The sequence below is a fragment of the Spea bombifrons genome, chromosome 6, assembly GCF_027358695.1.
Source record: "Spea bombifrons isolate aSpeBom1 chromosome 6, aSpeBom1.2.pri, whole genome shotgun sequence".
NCBI classification, from domain to species: domain Eukaryota; kingdom Metazoa; phylum Chordata; class Amphibia; order Anura; family Pelobatidae; genus Spea; species Spea bombifrons.
The window spans coordinates 30097143-30115358 of NC_071092.1; the positions used below are offsets into that span (position 1 = coordinate 30097143).

An 18216-nucleotide genomic window follows, 5' to 3' on the forward strand; every position below is an offset into this window, starting at 1 on the left:
CAACCCGGAGGATTCGGGTCTTGACCCGGAGAACCAGCGCTCCCCCGGCAATCTCTGGGTCAACCCCGGAGAGTTCCCAGGTATGCATACAGGGCTATAAATGGAATTAATATTTTAGAGCTTCTTGATTCAAGGAGAAATCCGATTGCCTCTTGGAATCAATAAGGATTTTTTCCCCCTGATGGCAGAACTCAAAGTAGCTTTATTTGGGTTTTTTGCCTTCTTTTGGAATAGGAAGGTTAGGTAGAAGGGTTGAACTTGATGTACTATGTAACTATATATTAACCAGGCCTCCCGGAGAACTTCTGCAAAAGAAGAGCCAAAGAGGCCGCCTCTCCCCATTCCTCCAATCGGAGAAGAGGGTGTGCCCAGAGGCTCCGCCCTTTTGCATAAGTGCTTCGGGAGGCATGGTTAATGGAGCGAATACTGAGGAGATGCCGAGGAAGAAAGAAGACAGGTAGAAGGAAGTGGTTCGCGGAGAAGGTAGGGAGAGAGAGAGAGAGAGTAAGAGCGCTAGGGATTTCAGTCATATGATGTCATACCCTGGCATTCCAAATAGCTTAGCCCAACAGATGCTATATGATTGCTGTATACAGGCCTATTAAGCCCCATTAATAAAACTTTTTGTCAATGAACAGAAGCCATAACATGGATATTGTGCAAAACTCAAAGAAAAAAAAGTTAAGATTAAATGCTTACAACATGGAAAGCACATCCAACTGATTGTTTATAGCATATAGATTTTCATGCTGTGCTGATTAACATACATTTTTTAGTGAAGGGCCCAACTAAGAAGTATAGAAATTTTATGTTGTTGTTAATAAAGCTACAAGTCATTCAAATTATAATGTGCAAAAATATTAATATGTACATCAAAAAGGTTTAAGCTATAACAAGGGAAAAGCTCAGATTAAATGGTTTTATAAATATATCCTACCCTTGTTTAAAATAACATGTTTGTTTGTTTTGAAGTGCACCCAGGCCAGTTTACAAAAAATATACTAATACTTGTAAGGGGTAATAGTATCCGTGGGGCTCTGTTCTATTAGGCTTCCAAAAACACGAAGGTCCTCACAGGCTGAGGAAACGGAAAGTAGCAGTGTGCGAGTGAATTAGGAAACTGAGAAATTAAAAAATATACATGCAAAAGTTAGATCTGCTCGTATTTTAAAAGAAATACCCTGAAACTCCCAATAAAATACACCGCACTATAACCAGTAACAGGGGATAACTCATCCTTAATCAGGAGAAATATCAAGTACTTTGGTCAACATGTTCAAAATGTTCCCTTAAGCTGGTAACCTTAATTCTGTGTAGCAAATATCTGTGCACAGCATCAGGAAGCCAGTTTGTGAACTATACTTATTATTAAACCCCCCACAAAAATCAATAAAAAATAAATCAAATCAAATAAGAGCTGCATCCAAAAGAATGAGATGAGGAGAATAAAGAACCTAAAGGCCAGGATTAGGAGACTACACAATCTAAATTTAAGTATGGGGAAAAAATATACTTTTTGGACCAGCTTAAAAAATAAGAATCACGAAAACCAAAAGAACCCCCAAAGGGTGCCAGGGTCATGTGAGACATTCTTTCAGTTTCCAGTGAGGGACATGTCTTGACTTTGCTAATGTCATTCTTTTGGAGTACGGCTTTGAGTTTGGGGGATAGAGCTTGTGCCCTATTGTGTTCTTTAACTACGGGATCCCAGAGCAATTAATGCGCAAGTCACTTCAAAAACTGTCATTGCCAACTCATCAGAGCAGAGCTCATTCATTCACGTATTTGAGTAATGGTAAAGTAACAAGAATCATAAAAAATATATATGTAATATAATATTCTCATTGCGTTGTCATTCATAGGTACAATTGCCACCAAAGTTTATGGAACTCCTTTAAACACAAGTCACTTCACAGCAGTAGACAAAATCCATGGCGAGGCCCTCCCTCAGATCACCAGTCCCTTCAACGTTCCACGGTAAAGCAACAGGAATCACTTTTATACATCATTTTGTCATTCATACATAGATACGTCTGACAAAAACATATTTAATTTTTCTTTTCTTAGTTTATATTACATATGATATCCCCGCTTGCGAAGCCTGTTGAGACACTCACTGGCCATTTACAAAACCCATCCCGTAGCTTGGTAAGCAAGTCTTAAAGTTTTAAAAATTTGACAGAAGGTCGGACGAAGACTGGCACGCCAGCCTCGTAACCGTAAAGAAAAATGGAAAGATTAAATATCAGAAGGCGTACAAAAAAATAAAAATTTGATCAGGAAAGTTGCACACCAAATTGTAAAATCGATACCTCCAAGTTCAAGTATTAACAAAAAAAATATATCATTTTTATTTTAAAATAAATTAGCGTCCAATGCACAAGAGAGCGTCCTCGTCTCGTGGCTGGGTCACGCTCAGCAGCATCATCTGGCTTGAGTTTTCCTCTTCACTCTGCCCCGTTCCTCCTACAACATGGAACAGCAGAGAAGGGGCCGTAACTCTCCACTCTCCGGCCCTCATGCTTTGATTGGGTTCACGGACGGTTTGGGGACGTAGCCGTAAAGAAATGTCGCCGAAATCACAAACATCGCTCCAACGAAAAATACACTGTGGAAAAAAGTAAAAAAAAAAAACAAAAGAAAAGAAAAAAAGTGAGCGTAACTTATTTAAAAAAGAAAACTTATGATATGGACATAGTATGCAGATTATTTTAGCGCTCAAAAGCTTCATCTACTTAATGTTGGTAATGATTGCCCGTTATAAGAAATATATTTGTTTAACCTCAAGGTTTATTGATTGTAACACCCAGGGACGGACCGGGATTTAAAACGGGCCCCGGTGCTTTAAGGCCAGCAACCTATAAATCACATATGCACAAACGCGTGTATCCCGCCGGTGGCAGCACACTGGAGGACCACATCTTTTGCTATAGCAACTGTAAAAACATTACCAGCTCCACCAAGGCACCTGGATGCACAATCATGGCCCGAAAAAACAACGTGTGGCAGGATTTTGTTTCACTACGTATCTATACCCCCCCCTCTATTTACAGTGTTCCCATAATGCTTTAGGATGGGCACTTCTACGGATAATAAGAAATAAAGAGAGAAATATCACCTGGTTGGAATAAAGTCTTGCAGCCAGAAGTAGGAAATCAGTGTTGAGAGAATGATGGACAAAGACGTAGCAAAACCTTTCAAGATATTATCCGCGTATTTAATAACGGCAGCGATGACCAGACCGCCCAGAGCCTGCAAAGGGCAGAAAATATATCAGATCACTGTAATCGCTACAAGTACATTTTACACCTCATCCAACGCGGTTTAATTCCGTGCAAACATCGAGCTCCGCATGCATCTAAACGTGACCTTGGGGCAGAATTCATACCAAGGAACGAAGCTCAGAGGGAACAAGATTAGATTTAACGGGACGGGTGCATTGGAGAGACGTCATCAACGACAGGTCCGCTTTTAAGAGCGACGTGACTAGTACTCTGAAATCACAATACTAATGCTCATTATCTAGAAGCTTTTGACATTCTTTGCCAGATAATATATACTCTGTATGCTTTTTGGATTGTTTAACCCTTTAGGGAATTATGGCCGTGATAACAATGTGGACTTTAAACCCAACGTTGGCATGGAAGGTTCTGCTTATATTATATTTTTCTGCTCAGTTATTATATGCATTCCCAATATCACAACGTAACAGCACGTCAATGTCAGTGGCCTAGGCATGTCACTTACAAGTTAGATTTATTTTACAATATTTACTTTTAACCTAATAAAATGTTATCGGATCAATGATTAAATCACTGCTTCTGCGTGTACAGTGTCCTAATCGGCGACCTCCCAATTTTATTGACTTATTACTCCTCGCATCCAGTTAACAAATGTAATATTCAGAAATAAAATAAGCAGTATCTGCTTAGATTCAATTTTATTTTTCATATTGTGAGATGTTTTCTGAAACAATGAACTGAAGATCAGTTACACTAGTAAAAGTTAATTTAAAGGGGAAATTTAAGTCACTGAAGCAGCAGCCAATCATATGTATGCTACCAAAACATGAATGTTCAAATAGCTTGCATGTGATTGGCTGCTGCTACTTTGATTTTAATGAAAGGCATACCTAGGTATGCTGCGTTCATTCAGCAGAGGCATATAGGAGAGGATATAATTCTAAAGAATGGCTGCACATATTTAAATGGAGTAAAAAAGGACTATAAACTATGCACATTACGTATAAACATATAACATTATTGATATATTACCTGCAGAGCTACAACCGCCCACGTCAGATTGTTGTAGCCTTGGAAGAATCCATCCTTAGACACACGTTCCCCATCGTAAATAAACACTCCCATCAGACCGAATATCCCACCAAAGACTCCTGTGAGCGAAAATATCAGCAATTTGTTATAATAAGAGGCAATTAAAAACAAGACGAGTACGCAATGAGGATTGCCTGTATTACAATGAACTACGCACCTCTTCCACCCAACCCTATCTGGCACATTACAGAATTAATGTCTATTTAAAATATATTGAACAGGCGTGGCCTCCAGTTTTGAATGAAAACAATTTTTGCATAAAAAAACTATTATAAATATTACTCCAATAGCTACAATTGTTAAACGTTAGAAAATAATAATGAAAAAAAAAAACAGAGCGGGATGGGTTTTTATCACTGGATGACAAATTAAAATTATATAAGATTTTATTGCTTTTATCTGCAGTCCATTTTAAAAAATACAGTGGCATACAGTGTTTTATGATATTTTTGTGTTTAGAAGTGTTTTTTCCCCCCTCTAATAGGGACTGATGTGGTTAAATCAGAATATTAGTCTTTTATGTTTACAATTATATTTCAGGCAAAAATATTATTATTTGGCACAAACATGCAGATTTTTTTTAATTATTATAAATAAATAAAATAAATAAAAATAGTGACTAATTGGGGAAACAGCTTTATGCAAGGAATACCGCAGGAACATTTGGGACACATCAGCAAAATAAAGTGAAGACATGGAATTCTAGAGGGGGGTACTATTACATCTAGACACATTTAAGAAAGGATTGGATAACATTTGAAATGTAAAACTGAATTTAAAGTTACACGGGTGAACCATTTGGCTTTGAAAGACGTTTCTGCCTTTTTTGCATTATTTTTCCACAAAAGAAGCTAAGGTGATGAGCTGGCTGAACTTGATGAACAAGCCTTTTCTGCGTTATAATTACGTTTGACCTGTGTGACAACCTACCAAGCTGTATATTCCGTATCCATACAGATTGTTTAGTCTCTTTAAGGATCTTTTCGAAGTAGACGCCAGCAAAGCCGCTTGAAAAGCAAGCAGTGAGCACAGCCATGAGACCTACGAATCGAGAGCCGACCGATAATTCTTTCGATGGAGAACTGTTAGAGTCACTGGGCCACTGGGGTGAGAAAAGGACACACACAAGTATTAAAAGGCTTTAGCACAGAATCGGACGGCAGGTATAAGCCATTGGGTCCAGCTACTCAGTCTATTCTTTCCGCTATAAAACTCAGATTATGTCTGTGCTCAATCCCAAATTACTGGACAGAGCATGAAACTGAGCAATATCTACTAAACAAAGAAGAAATAATTAAAGACACTCACATATCACATGCAGCTTTTAAATGATCATTTCATTTATTGAAGGGAAAGAGTTCACCAAAACCTATATCACCCGTGTGAAAAAGTAATTGCCCTCCTAAACCTAATAACTGGTTCTGCCACTCTTGGCGGCAACAACTGCAACCAAACGATGGCGATGAGTCTTTTCCATCGCTTTGGAGGAATTTTAGCCCATTAATCATGGCAGAATTGTTTTAAATCAAGCTTCTCAGCATCTCAATCGCATTCAAGTCTAGAATTTGACGAGGTTAAAGTCATGGCAGCCATCAAGATGTTTTTGGCAAATGGATGCCATTCTTCCACAATTATTTCTTATTGTAGAATTGTGAACACTGACCTTAACCAAGGCAAGTGAGGCCTGTGGTTCTTTACATGTTAGTCTGGGTTTTTTGTGACCTCCTGGATGAGTCGTTGCTGCCTTTGTTGAGGAATTTTGGCAGGCCGAGAAGGTTGAACAAGTTCCAAGTTTTCTCCATGTCTCTACAATGGCTCTCACTGTGGTTCGCTGGAATCCCAGAGCCTTATAAATGGCTCTGTAACCCTTTCGTGACTGGTAGATGTCAGTGACTTTGTTTCTCATCCGTTATAGAGCTTTTAGAGAGCGGCATCATGCGCAGCGTTTGGAGACCTTTTTAGCCTACTTCACTTTGCAGGTTCTATTTAATTGCTGTCCATATGCAACGAGGCTGACAGCAATCATGTCTAGTGAAATTGAATCCAATCAATTAAAAATGGCTTATTGCTTCATTTAGTAACTAAAGAGACAATTCTTCTTTCACACAGGGCCAGGTAAGGTTGGATAGCTTTTTTCCTTCTATATATGAAATAAAAAAACTGCATTTTGTTTTTTCCCCATGTTATCTTTTGTCTAATGAAATTAGCTTGATGATGTGAAACATTTAAGCGTGACAAATATGCAGAAAGAAATCCAAAAGGGGCACTGTGTAATAGAGCAACAGGAGGCTTTATTATTATTTATTGATTTATAAAGCGCCATCATATTCCGGTGTACAGTGCTGAGGAACACAATGGTGCGATATAAATCAATTAAGATTCATGTTTATTTAATCTATACATTTGCAGGTATGGTTTTGAACACTGGTGATTTGTTCTTCCTGGTTATATATAAATTTGTAAAAAAGAATTTACAAACACAACTGTGCAGAGAGAATGGGTACTGGCACCAGTTTAAACAGTTCTGAAAGTGCCAACATACGCAACAGAATAAATGAAGCAACAAGGGCGACAGGACGTACTAAATTCTCTTATGGCTGTTTTTTTTTCTTTAGGATTTCAAACTTTTTTTGCTTCATTGTATACCCCAGTTGCCCCTGACAATGTATCAACCTAGAGGGTCCTTGACAAGAACCCGACAGTCAAACCATCTCTTGTACCAACTTATTGTTCTATAAAAGACAAGTACCTGAACCAATGTGACACCAGCCATCAGTATACACAGTGAAATCCACTGATTCCGCGTAAGTTTCCTCTGAAGCATGGTCACTGAAAACAGCGCGGTTGTGAGGATCTTTAGCTGATATGTGACCTGCAAAATAAAGACCAAAGAACATCTTAAGAGACCAGCACCCTTTTTTTTTTTTCCTCTAAGCTGTTTACGCTCTGTTTAAGCATCAAGGTAATGCATCGGACATCTCAACCCACTGACTTGCGATGCTGATCGTAATGCATGTTATCAGCCAGCAAGGGGAGCATTGTGAGATCCCAGCAGGCTCGACACAGACACTGCCAAGTTCTCTTCTGTCCTCAAGTGACCTTCCAGCGGAGGACCGCAGTGACGCATGCTGGAAAGGAACGCCTGATTGGGCATTCCTTATGTAATGGCGCGCCCATGATTGTTCAGCAGGAAGTCAGCAATGGTGGCTTCTGCTGACAGGGAGTAGTCCAGGCTGACAATAGACACCCTGATCTCCTGTGTAGCAGCAGGGAGAAGCGACCTAATGGGCTTCTCACACAAGGAACAACTGGTATGTCCAAAAGGTTACGAAGGGGTTAAGGGGTTCTTTAAAGGGATCAACTGTGCAAATGTTATATTTAATATAGGCAAGTTTGCTTAATCGTCCTCTTTAACGAACACTCCAACATCATATGATTGCAAATGCATGTAGAATACTGCAGAATCTAGCCATTCACAGACAGGAAAGCACTTTCTCTACACGCACGCAGGCAATTGTACCCCTTGAAATGTAAACCAGTGCTGGCTGTCGGTGCAGTGTCCCTTTAAAGAGTTATTGGGGAAAGCGTTCAGATATTTAACAAGGCTAGGCATTATGTATCTAAAACTACATATACTTACAAAAGTGGTAAATTCATCCAAATAAGTGGAACAGTGCCTTTAGTCCTTCTGAAAGCCTTTGTTCTGCCAGCCCTTGAGGACTGAGAATGCTCACATGATATATGTTTTCTATGTTTCATTGGTTATATTAGTTTTAAAATTTTATTTAGAAGTTTTGTTTTTTTATTAACTAACTTATATTTTAAGCTCCAAGAGCCAAATGCACTGGGAATGCATGTAGATGCACAGGATCGCAGGCATCGGGAGATATCGGGGGCTCTGCACTGAATAATGTTAGTAGGCAGCTGCCGGCTAAGTCACGGAGCAGCTGTTTGCTACCAAAGTGCTTCTCAGATTGTATGGAAACAGTTCGCTCCATTGATCCCTGAAAAACATTGGATCTGTGATTGCCTCTGAAACTTTTTAGATAATGGTTCCTCTTTAGAGTATGTGATATATGCAGAGCTGGCCTTAAGTGTTCTGGTGCCCTGTGCGGACTACACCTCAGCATGAAACGCCGGCACCGCGACGGAGTCACGGAGAGTGAGGGGCGCCAAGCAGTCGCTGAAAACTTCACGAGTGACCACTCGGCGCCCCTGCCCGGGACTTAAATTAAAACATCGTTTTTTTTTTTTTGTTTTAACTTTATTTAACATCCTCCATGTTAAATAAAGTTAAAACAACTGTATTCAATATGGAGGATGTTAAAGAAAGTTGTTAAAAAACAAAACAACGATGCTTTAATTTAATTTAAGTCCCAGGCAGGCACCCCTGTTGCCATGGCGCCCTGTGCTGCCGCACACCCCTAAGGCAGGCCCTGGATATATGAAACAGGACAGCCGGTTGTTTTTGCTGCAGTGGAAACAATCTCTGTACCTGATATGTGGCTGCATCGAGGTTAGACAGGGCGACATAAAGCAGGTTATTCTGCAACGTGTAGATGCCAGAGGGTATTGCGAGCTTTAAAGTTTCCATTGGTTTATTGATGATCTCATCCTGAAGTACTCGATTTAACACCCGAATACTGCAATCTGTAAAAATCAAATTCAAGCAGCGCTAGGAAATAGCAAACAGTTCAAAGGAAAAGCAAGGTTTCTGCACAATAGCTAAAATCAAAGAGTATTCTTAAGTGGAAGGCAATGTTCCTTAATAGGCATTCAGACTGCAAGCCAGGCTAACAGCGCAGCGCTATTAAGCCGTTTCATCTCAAACCCAATATAATATGTTATTTTCATTTATTTCCGAGGTGCTACATTTCTTTTATTATTGGGAATACGGGTTAACGACAAAATTACACTTTCCCGCGGAGAGTAAAGAAAGACTATATTCGGTGATTCAGACAGACTATGCTGCTTCTTTATGTTGGATTTAATCCTAATTACAAAGAATATCCATGGGGGTGTTTAGCAAACCTGCTAAAGTTACATTGGATTCAAAAGTAAACCAAAGGTGCGGATGCTTCACATTAGAAGACTTGAGTACCCTACGTGCGGCGGCTCAACAAACTACGTAAAAACTTTGCAAAACACCAAACTGAGAAAGTTTGCCTACAGGATTTGTAGTCTGATTAGGACAACACAGCCGTAATGCCCCCTACTTACTGTTATCTTTATAGACCAAGAGGACGCAGGCCACAATCTTCAGTACCTCTGCGGCCACCACAGCAGTAGACGATAAGTATCGAGGACCCTCTTCCTTCAACGTACGGGAGTAGCGCATGGTCAGGACCAAGCTAGTAGTCTGGAAGACCAGAACTCCCAGAGAGATATACTTGAGGTGCGACGCCATGCCGAGATCAGGCTTAGCCTGCTAAATTAAAACAAAGGGAATCAAGTCACCAGATCATATCCAGAGTAGACGTCACCTGAACATTTGTTTTAACTAGAGATTTTGCAGAAATGTTCCCAGTTTTACAAAAATGTAAAATGATTTTGTTACACTGGGAACATGAAATTTAGTGTATATAAAAGTATCATGCTTGAAATAAAAGTACAGCTTATTCAGTAAATAATAAACTAAATCTGTTTTTTAAAACTTTATTTTTTGGTCTGTATATGTTAAGAACATTTCAACTATACATGAGAACATGAAAGCCCCCTTTCCCACAAATACAACAAAATAAATGAAGAAACCATCAACACAAAAAAACAAACAAACAACAGATCTCCTCTAATCCTCCTCCATGGATTGGACGGGGAGATTTGCACTTTAGCACCATTTGCAAATTAAAAAAGTGAAGTAACTGGCTTTATTTGTGGCAGTCGGATGTGGACACATTGCTTCTTTCATAAAAGTTGTCTTCTTATTAAAAGAAGATTTTGTTTAAATTTTTTGAGACAAAAAATAAGGCTTTGGGAAAAAAAATGAAAAAAACCCTGTTTTTCGCCCCAATTATTATGTTTTTTTTCCCAGACCTTCCCTCTAATTTTAAAAATGTACAAATATTGTTTATTGCTTCCGACACACACGCAACACCCAAGGTGTGATTTTACAAGGGGTCTCACTCTGCAATACTCTGAATGTTGACAGTTTAAATAGCAGCTGTATGTGCGAGAGCGTTTAGTTTCATCATCATATAGGAAAAAGCTGTGTACTTTACAAGGTGCTTCCTCGCTTTGATGGAAATCTGGGGCAGAAACTGCCTGTTTAAGGACATCCGGTTTATCCAGAAGCCAAAGGGGAGAAAGTGCCGACACAAATCGCCCACCCCGCCAGACACCGGTAATCAGGTAGATCCCCAGCGTTCTCCATCTTCCCGACTTGTTATGGTTTTAACTTTGGATCAATAAAATCTACGTTTTAGCACCGAAGACTCCAGGCTCTACTTTTTTCTGCGTTTGCCAATCAGTTTATTTTATTATTTATACATTTATATGGTGCCGTCACACCACAGACAACAGGACAAAACTAGAAGTATGAGATTTTTCATGGAACTTGGTAAAACCCTGTATGGCGATAGAGATAATCTTAATTTTGATATGTAGAACTGCAGACTCTACGGCAACTTCCACAGGGAGTGGTGTCTGAACAGATCACAAACCAAGCCCTGCTATCTATTCTTATTTGCACGGCAGGCAGAAGAAACCAGTGTTTCCAGTAAAGTATTATTAACACTTTGCGTTTCCTGGTATGCCGTGTAACAGGTGCAAAACGCGCCGTTCTCAAACAAAGACTTGTCAGGTCCTATTAACTGAATGGCGTATAACCGGTATGTTTGGGTGAAGCTGTAAATAAGCCGATTAGTAGGACCGGCGGTTGCGGACCCCGCCATAACATGTATACTTGCAAAAACATAATATTCAGGGATATCATTTTTAAATTATGGGGAAACAGCTTCTTGATCCAAGGAGAGGTCTGACTGCCATTCTGGGGTCAAGGGTTTGTGCAACATTGGAAAGAGCCAGAAACAGCAAGAAATAAACAGATATGGGAAAGGCTGAACTTGATGGCCGCATGTCTTTTTTCACCCTATGTAACTATGTAATACGTAACATGGATGGGGTAAAATCACTTCCACGCCAGACAGTTTTAGATGCCTAAGGTGTTATAGAGCAGTGGTTCTCAACCCGTGTATCCTCAGGACCCACATTTGTCTTTTGTCATTAAGTCGCGACCCAAAAATAACTTCAGAAAAGATGCGGGAGTGGAAAGGCTGCCCGCGGGCTGCAACAGGGAGATGGGAGGCGCAATCAGAGAAAAACTTTATTCACTAGGAGCAGACAGCAACCACAAACCAATCAAGCAACTTGCTCTGCGGTCGGGGAGTAATACTAAAGTACATGCCGGACCGGAGGCTGCCTGATGGCCCTGATTGTTGCGGCCGCGGTCCTGACAGCCTGCTGCTCGCGGATTGCCGCTAGAATGTGTAAGGCAGCCCCAGGAAAGTGAAATTTTCCCGGTATGCCACCAGTCCGGCCCTGACCCTCCGCGACCCATGAGTTGAGCACCACTGTTATAAAGGATGTATATAAGCACTGGTGTCCCCATCCGCCACAAAGATATTTATAAGGTGCTGTGAAGCAACCCCACGCGTCTCACTGTGCGTGCAAGCCAAAGAAACATATAAATAGGTGAATCATGGTGTTTGCCCACAAAGAAAAGGGGGGATTTCCTTTGATCAATCAATACAATTATTAACAAATTTGGTGTTTGGTGTCGCCAATCATAAAAGGTATATTCAAAAGAAATAAATGCAGTATGTTGTAAAATGCTATATAAATGGAGGTAAGTAAATGAATAGGTCACCTATTTATACGTTTCATCCGTTTTAGAGGTCTATTTCATAATACCAATCAAAACTCATCATTCACAACTGGTGATCTACCAGCAGCAAGTATGAAAAACTTTTGATGAGAGGAAGTTCTCTAGTTCCATAGACCAGGATTTTCAAGTATTGTGGCCGAATAACAAGATTGCAAACTCAGGTGTAAAAAGCAGAGGCATTAAAAATATTATAAAACATTTCCCCATGGGGACATATCAATACGAAGCATTACTGGATTACTGTAGCAGTCAATACCAGGTACTTGAGCTTTGAACCTTAAGAAGGATACAGCTCGTAGTCTAGACAGGTGGTGGCATGGGCTTCACCACGTGCTGCCCATGCTCTCCACCCGTTTAATGTTCTGAAGACAGAAAAAAGGATTGACTTTGAGGAAGAAAAGCAACTAAAGGTTTACAATTTACCCAATTACCATGGAATCACACAACTAATAATCCTGAGCACCCAATGAACATCCATGAATGGTTAAAGAGTAAGGTGGTGGCCAACTCCTGAAAGGAGATTCTTTTTATTGCCTTTAACGCTTTTAATCTTTGCAAATCCATGATCGAGAACCAAATTAATACCTACAGATTGTGTAGACTCGGGTTCTGCTGCTGTGTCCTTTTGCTCACTGTCAGGCATTCCAATGTCCGAGGTCTCAAGAAGTTAAAAGAAAATGCAGAATTTCCTGAAGTTGCTTGTATAAGACAAGCAGGCAAATAAATCCACTCCGACTAGTAAACATGCCGGATGAGCAGCTTTGACATCACATAGATTGTTCATAGGTTTGTGTATGCGCATGTATAAATGAGGACAAAGTCTGCAGTGTACACGCTTGGATGGAGGCGGTCTGGTTTATGGTCTAGCGCAGACTGAACCTTAAAGCTGCTAGCATTAAAGCATTAGTTCCAGGATGCTACAAACCTCATCCGTATGTACTGTGCGCTGGCAGCAAATTCAGTGCAAACAGCAAGTCTTTGTACACACAACACAAAAACCCAAGACAATGGCACGAGGGCAAAGCTACAAAAGCTCTAATTACAGCCAAAACATTTCTGAAGATAAGGCTAGATCCAACTCTCCCATAAGCAAACACTTTCAAACTGATCCCGACCATGATTTCTGAGATAAAGATACACTATATCTAACAAAGAATAATAATCATTTTTGATGCAGAAATGAAAATCATTGTTATTTAATAAAAGTTACATATTTAAAGGGACGCATATTTAAAGTCACCATATGCACTTTACCGCTGTGTGATCTATTGTTCAAATGCATGGGGGGGGGTCTGCAGGAACCTCTCCAATGCATTTGCCCCCCCCAAGTAAATGTCGTCAATGTATTTGGCTGAACTCACCTCGAGCTGTGGACGTGTGGAAAGTTCTCTTATTCATTTCCATAGGAGCACTCTCCTGCCAGTGATTGACGGGTTCAAGCAGCCAATCAGTGGCAAGAAATGCCAGATTATAGAGGAAGAGGGCAGCTTTTGCAGCAGGACTGCAACTTCTAGGGTAAGTGCTTGTTTTAATGGAAGAATGTACTCTCAGAGGGTTAGGGCTACTTGCAGAGTACTTGTTAATAAGCACTCCTCTATAGTAGGGGTGTCAGGGACACTAGACTGTCTCTTTTAAAGGAGTAAACTAAATCACATAACGAAGTGTGAATTGTGTCGACTGTGACAAGTAGATAGAGTGCATATATACCGAGGAGGGAAAACGCATCAATAATCTATGAAAATATAAGTGGCAATGATAATGTTTTAACATCTGTCTTTCCAGCCCCGGCTTTATCAATAAAATGATGAATCGCTGTACTGCATTGAAAAGGTAGCAGTGCAGAAACATGTCATTATGCGTGCATATCACATATATAGTCCCATGTTTCTTATCACAGTGGCATGGTTTTACAATAAATTAAATCACTGTATTTTGAATAGTTTCTCCAAAACTAGGAGCTACTTTTTGGCAACATGAAGAGAAAGGATCATTTAAAGGGACACTACAATGTAAACCATTTTTGAACACTTCTGTCCGTAGATCCTTTTGTCCAAACGATTGAGCAATTAAGATGACAACGACGAGCCGCTCGACAAGAAATTTACATTCACAAACCTTTTAAATGAGTTTTACTTTAAGGCAAAAAAAAAGGGGGATAATATAGCTCCTGGTTCATTTAGGTTGTCGGTGTTCAGTTCTTGTATTCAAAGTCTGAAAGGACCAGGTTGCATTCCGCACACAAACGTCTTAGTGTGTAGAAGAAAAGCAGGTTGGGCAGTTTCTGATTATCTTCTCTTTCACATTATTGGGTGGTAACGGACTTAATCTGCCAGCACTAATCCTAATGTAAGATAAGGCTATGTGGCAGGATTTAACAAACTCCAAGGGAAATGAAATCATGACTCCTATAAGGCTTTCTCCATGACATCTCATGGCTCCTATATGTCTGATCATTGGTTGTTGGTAGATTTTACCGACCTTTTCAGACCATGTGCAATAAACTGATATTCAGCTGTCTTGAAGTGTATGCAATCTGAAGCTCCTTCCTTTATTAAGTGCTGTGCAAATTGTTGGCGCTATATAAATAAAATATAGTAAAAATAATAAATATATTGGGAACTGTCTACAAGAAGTGATAACAATAACATTCACCGAAAAAACAGTTCAGCTGCACCAGCCGGGAAAATCAACAACAAGCAGTGCAGGAGACGATTGTCTGAATGCCCTGTTGTGATAATATTCATGAAGAAGAGATCTAAGTAGTCACAAAAGCTTGCAATCTAATGCCATTCAGGTAGCCAATAAATCTATCATCTTTACTAATTGTGCGCATTTTCTGTCCACGGCACAACTCCGTTATAAGTTCTATAAGCATCTTATGGAAGCCACACTCAGATTCTTGGCCCAAGTGCTGCTTTGGTAAACATGGGCTTTTATTTCCATGTTATAAGATGTAGTGGGTCATGTCAGGATAGTAACCAGGCGTAACGGTCGTTTGACCCCAAGAATCAAGGGACATCAGTTACGTCACTTTGTTACACAACAAGGCAAGCAGTGCAATGCTGAGCAGAATACGGGTTCCTGTAAGAAAATCCCCACCGAATTGTTAAAAAGGCTACACAGGTGATGGATTGTAAAGGCAGGGCTTTCAGCACACAGATGGGTCTATTCACTAAAGGGACAGTTGACAAGGAGAATTGGAAAGAGTTGTGGTTTCAATTCCCTTGGCCGCTGTGCATTAAGAAGGGCTGCCCCAGTTTGCCTTTGCTGTAGAAAGACCTTGCTTGACCCTGTAGGATGTATAGTTAATTCAGTCTCCTAACCCATTGAACTATGCATCATGCAGGGCCAGCCCCCCTGGATGAAAAATTAAGCAAATGGACCCCAAAGTATCACATTAAGTTTACCGGGCTTACTGTACACAGGTGGGGGGTACACACCAAACCGCAATCTCGAATAACCTACATTGCAGATCAGAAGCTTCTCATCTAACAAGATCAAAATGTTTTTTTTCTATTAATTTATAAAGCGTCTGAAGCTCATCAGTTACAATAATGCCCCTTTGTAGTTGGGTTATCTCCAAACCCTCAGCCTCCTCAGTAGGATACTCGCCGGACACTACAGCCAGTCGTAACACGTAATTAAAGTCAGGAAGTGACACGATTTTAAGGGGATGTATTTTAAATAAGAAACAGTTATCTTCTGTGAACTTGTCACATTAGAACTAACCTATGACCTCACACTAACCCTGACCAATCAGACATGGCAACATGGGGGGGGTGGGGGGACACCCCTTAGCTCCATTCTAGTAAATCATTAAGTAAAGCTTGGCTGCAGTTCTCCCTCTGGGCCCACATGCCAACAAAACGCACATATCACACTGGCTGCATATAGTCTCCCAGCCAGCACCAATAGCGGCTATTTACTGAGATTAAATTGGCGCTAAACTCTCGTGTATTCAGAAATATAAACATATTACAGACGCTGGCAATAGACAGGGTATGTACAGGGACTAAAAGAGACACATGTCTTTCAGCCACTATAGGAAGAACACGGAGCTGAACATACATGCACATATCTTATTATAAGAGCAGTGTATACGTACCAAGCGGACCCACCACTCAGCTCGCTCGCCCGGCAGCCTGACACATACACACAGCACTTCCGGGATCCGGCCCCGCCCCTAACAAGTACAAGCCATACCCGCGTGGCCTCCTGCTGCAGCATCCACGCCCATCACGGATGTAGCCACGCCCATCACGGATGTAGCTACGCCCTCTGTGCGTTAGGATCCAAGGGTGGTCAACGCTGGGAGGAGGGATTGTTGACGTGCATTATCCTGCTCATTGCGAAAAAAGGCTTGGCCACGCCTTGCTTATTTACTGGCGGCAAATAAGTCGACGTAGCTTTCCTGGAGGGGTTACATGGGCTGTGCTGACGGAATACGCTACGGGCGGTATATAAGATATGTACTAAGTACGTATATGAGGACATGCCAGACGAACAGGAAGTGTTGCTATTATTACAATGTGTGAACATATGGCTGGTATAATACGCCTAAAGAAGCGCCCTATATAGTTTCAAAAGCTTGCAATCCATTATACGTCATGGCCGGTTTTAAAGCATCACAAAACGATAACCTTTTGAGTGCTGGGGATTTGGACATAGTGATGGGAAGTTCGGATCATTAAAGTGAATCGGATCATTTCGATTCGTTCACTGAAATGATCCGATTCATGATCCGGATCTTCGGATCACTCAGTGTGCCTGCACGGAGTTACTGTTTTCCAGTAACTCCGTGCAGGCACACTAACGATTGGCCCCGCCCCTTTCATTATGAATCTTCCCCCCTGCCTCCAGTGATGTCAATGAAGGCAGAGAGTCGTTCAAAGATTCGAATCTTACAGTGATCCGGATCACTGTAAGATCCGGATCACTGTAAGATCCGGATCATTGTAAGATCCGGATCTTTGAACGACTCTCTGCCTTCATTGGCATTCTAATCATTCAGAGAATATCAACATACTGTTATAAATAATACATTAATAATCACTGCCCCCAGGATTTACATTCCCCTTTACCTGCAACTGCACCTTAAGCTAACTTTATTAAATTAATTAAATTAACCCTCACCATTAAATTAACCCTAAACACCCCATCAACCATGACTGCCCCTAAAATTAACCCTTAACACCCCATCAACCATGACTGCCCCTAAAATTAACCCTTAACACCCCATTAACCATAACTGCCCCCAAATTAACCCTAAACACCCCATTAAGCATAACTGCCCCTAAATTAACCCTAAACACCCCATTAAGCATAACTGCCCCTAAATTAACCCTAAACACCCCATTAAGCATAACTGCCCCTAAATTAACCCTAAACACCTCATTAAGCATAACTGCCCCTAAATTAACCCTAAACACCCCATTAAGCATAACTGCCCCCAAATTAACCCTAAACACCTCATTAAGCATAACTGCCCCTAAATTAACACTAAAGACCCCATGAAGCATAACTGCCCCCAAATTAACCCTAAACACCTCATTAAGCATAACTGCCCCTAAATTAACACTAAAGACCCCATTAAGCATAACTGCCCCTAAATTATCCCTAAACACCCCATTAAGCATAACTGCCCCTAAATTAACCCTAAACACCCCATTAAGCATAACTACCCCCATATTAACCCTAAACACCTCATTAAGCATAACTGCCCCTAAATTAACACTAAAGACCCCATTAAGCATAACTGCCCCCAAATTAACCCTAAACACCTCATTAAGCATAACTGCCCCTAAATTAACACTAAAGACCCCATTAAGCATAACTGCCCCTAAATTATCCCTAAACACCCCATTAAGCATAACTGCCCCTAAATTAACACTAAAGACCCCATCAACCATACCAATTTATTAGGTAATTTATCTGGAGAATATGCAATTAATTTAGGGGCGGTTATGGTTAATGGCGTATTTAGGGTTAATTTCAGGGGCC

The 18216-nt window shown here is 40.6% G+C and overlaps 1 protein-coding gene across 6 annotated transcripts; it reads right to left on the reverse strand.

Annotated features, from left to right (window-relative positions):
- Positions 1-2047: 2047 nt before the first annotated feature.
- Positions 2048-16398, reverse strand: SLC35A3 (solute carrier family 35 member A3). Of its 6 annotated transcripts, none has more exons than XM_053469696.1 (8): positions 16322-16398; positions 9555-9759; positions 8830-8984; positions 7084-7206; positions 5265-5436; positions 4275-4393; positions 3119-3252; positions 2048-2608 (listed from the first exon to the last, which is right to left on the reverse strand). In XM_053469696.1, exons 2-8 carry the CDS (start codon positions 9739-9741, stop codon positions 2518-2520), a joined length of 981 nt encoding a protein of 326 aa, XP_053325671.1. In that variant the 5' UTR covers positions 9742-9759; positions 16322-16398; the 3' UTR covers positions 2048-2517. The 6 variants fall into 6 exon arrangements, with proteins under 6 accessions (XP_053325671.1, XP_053325670.1, XP_053325668.1 ...); XM_053469695.1 differs by having other exon boundaries at positions 9555-9762; XM_053469693.1 differs by lacking the exon at positions 16322-16398 and adding an exon at positions 12806-12933 and having other exon boundaries at positions 9555-9762.
- Between the last annotated feature and the right edge of the window lie 1818 nt (positions 16399-18216).

Bases quoted from the DNA above. Each gene is read 5' to 3' on its own strand.
- SLC35A3 (XM_053469693.1), bottom strand. From the start codon at position 12,859: ATGCCTGACAGTGAGCAAAAGGACACAGCAGCAGAACCCGAGTCTACA. The intron at 5,437-7,083 runs GTACTTGTCTTT...TTCTCACCCCAG, and splicing joins CTGGTGTCACATTGGTTCAG to TGGCCCAGTGACTCTAACAG. The intron at 4,394-5,264 runs GTAGGTTGTCAC...TTTCGCTCACAG, and splicing joins GATACGGAATATACAGCTTG to GAGTCTTTGGTGGGATATTC.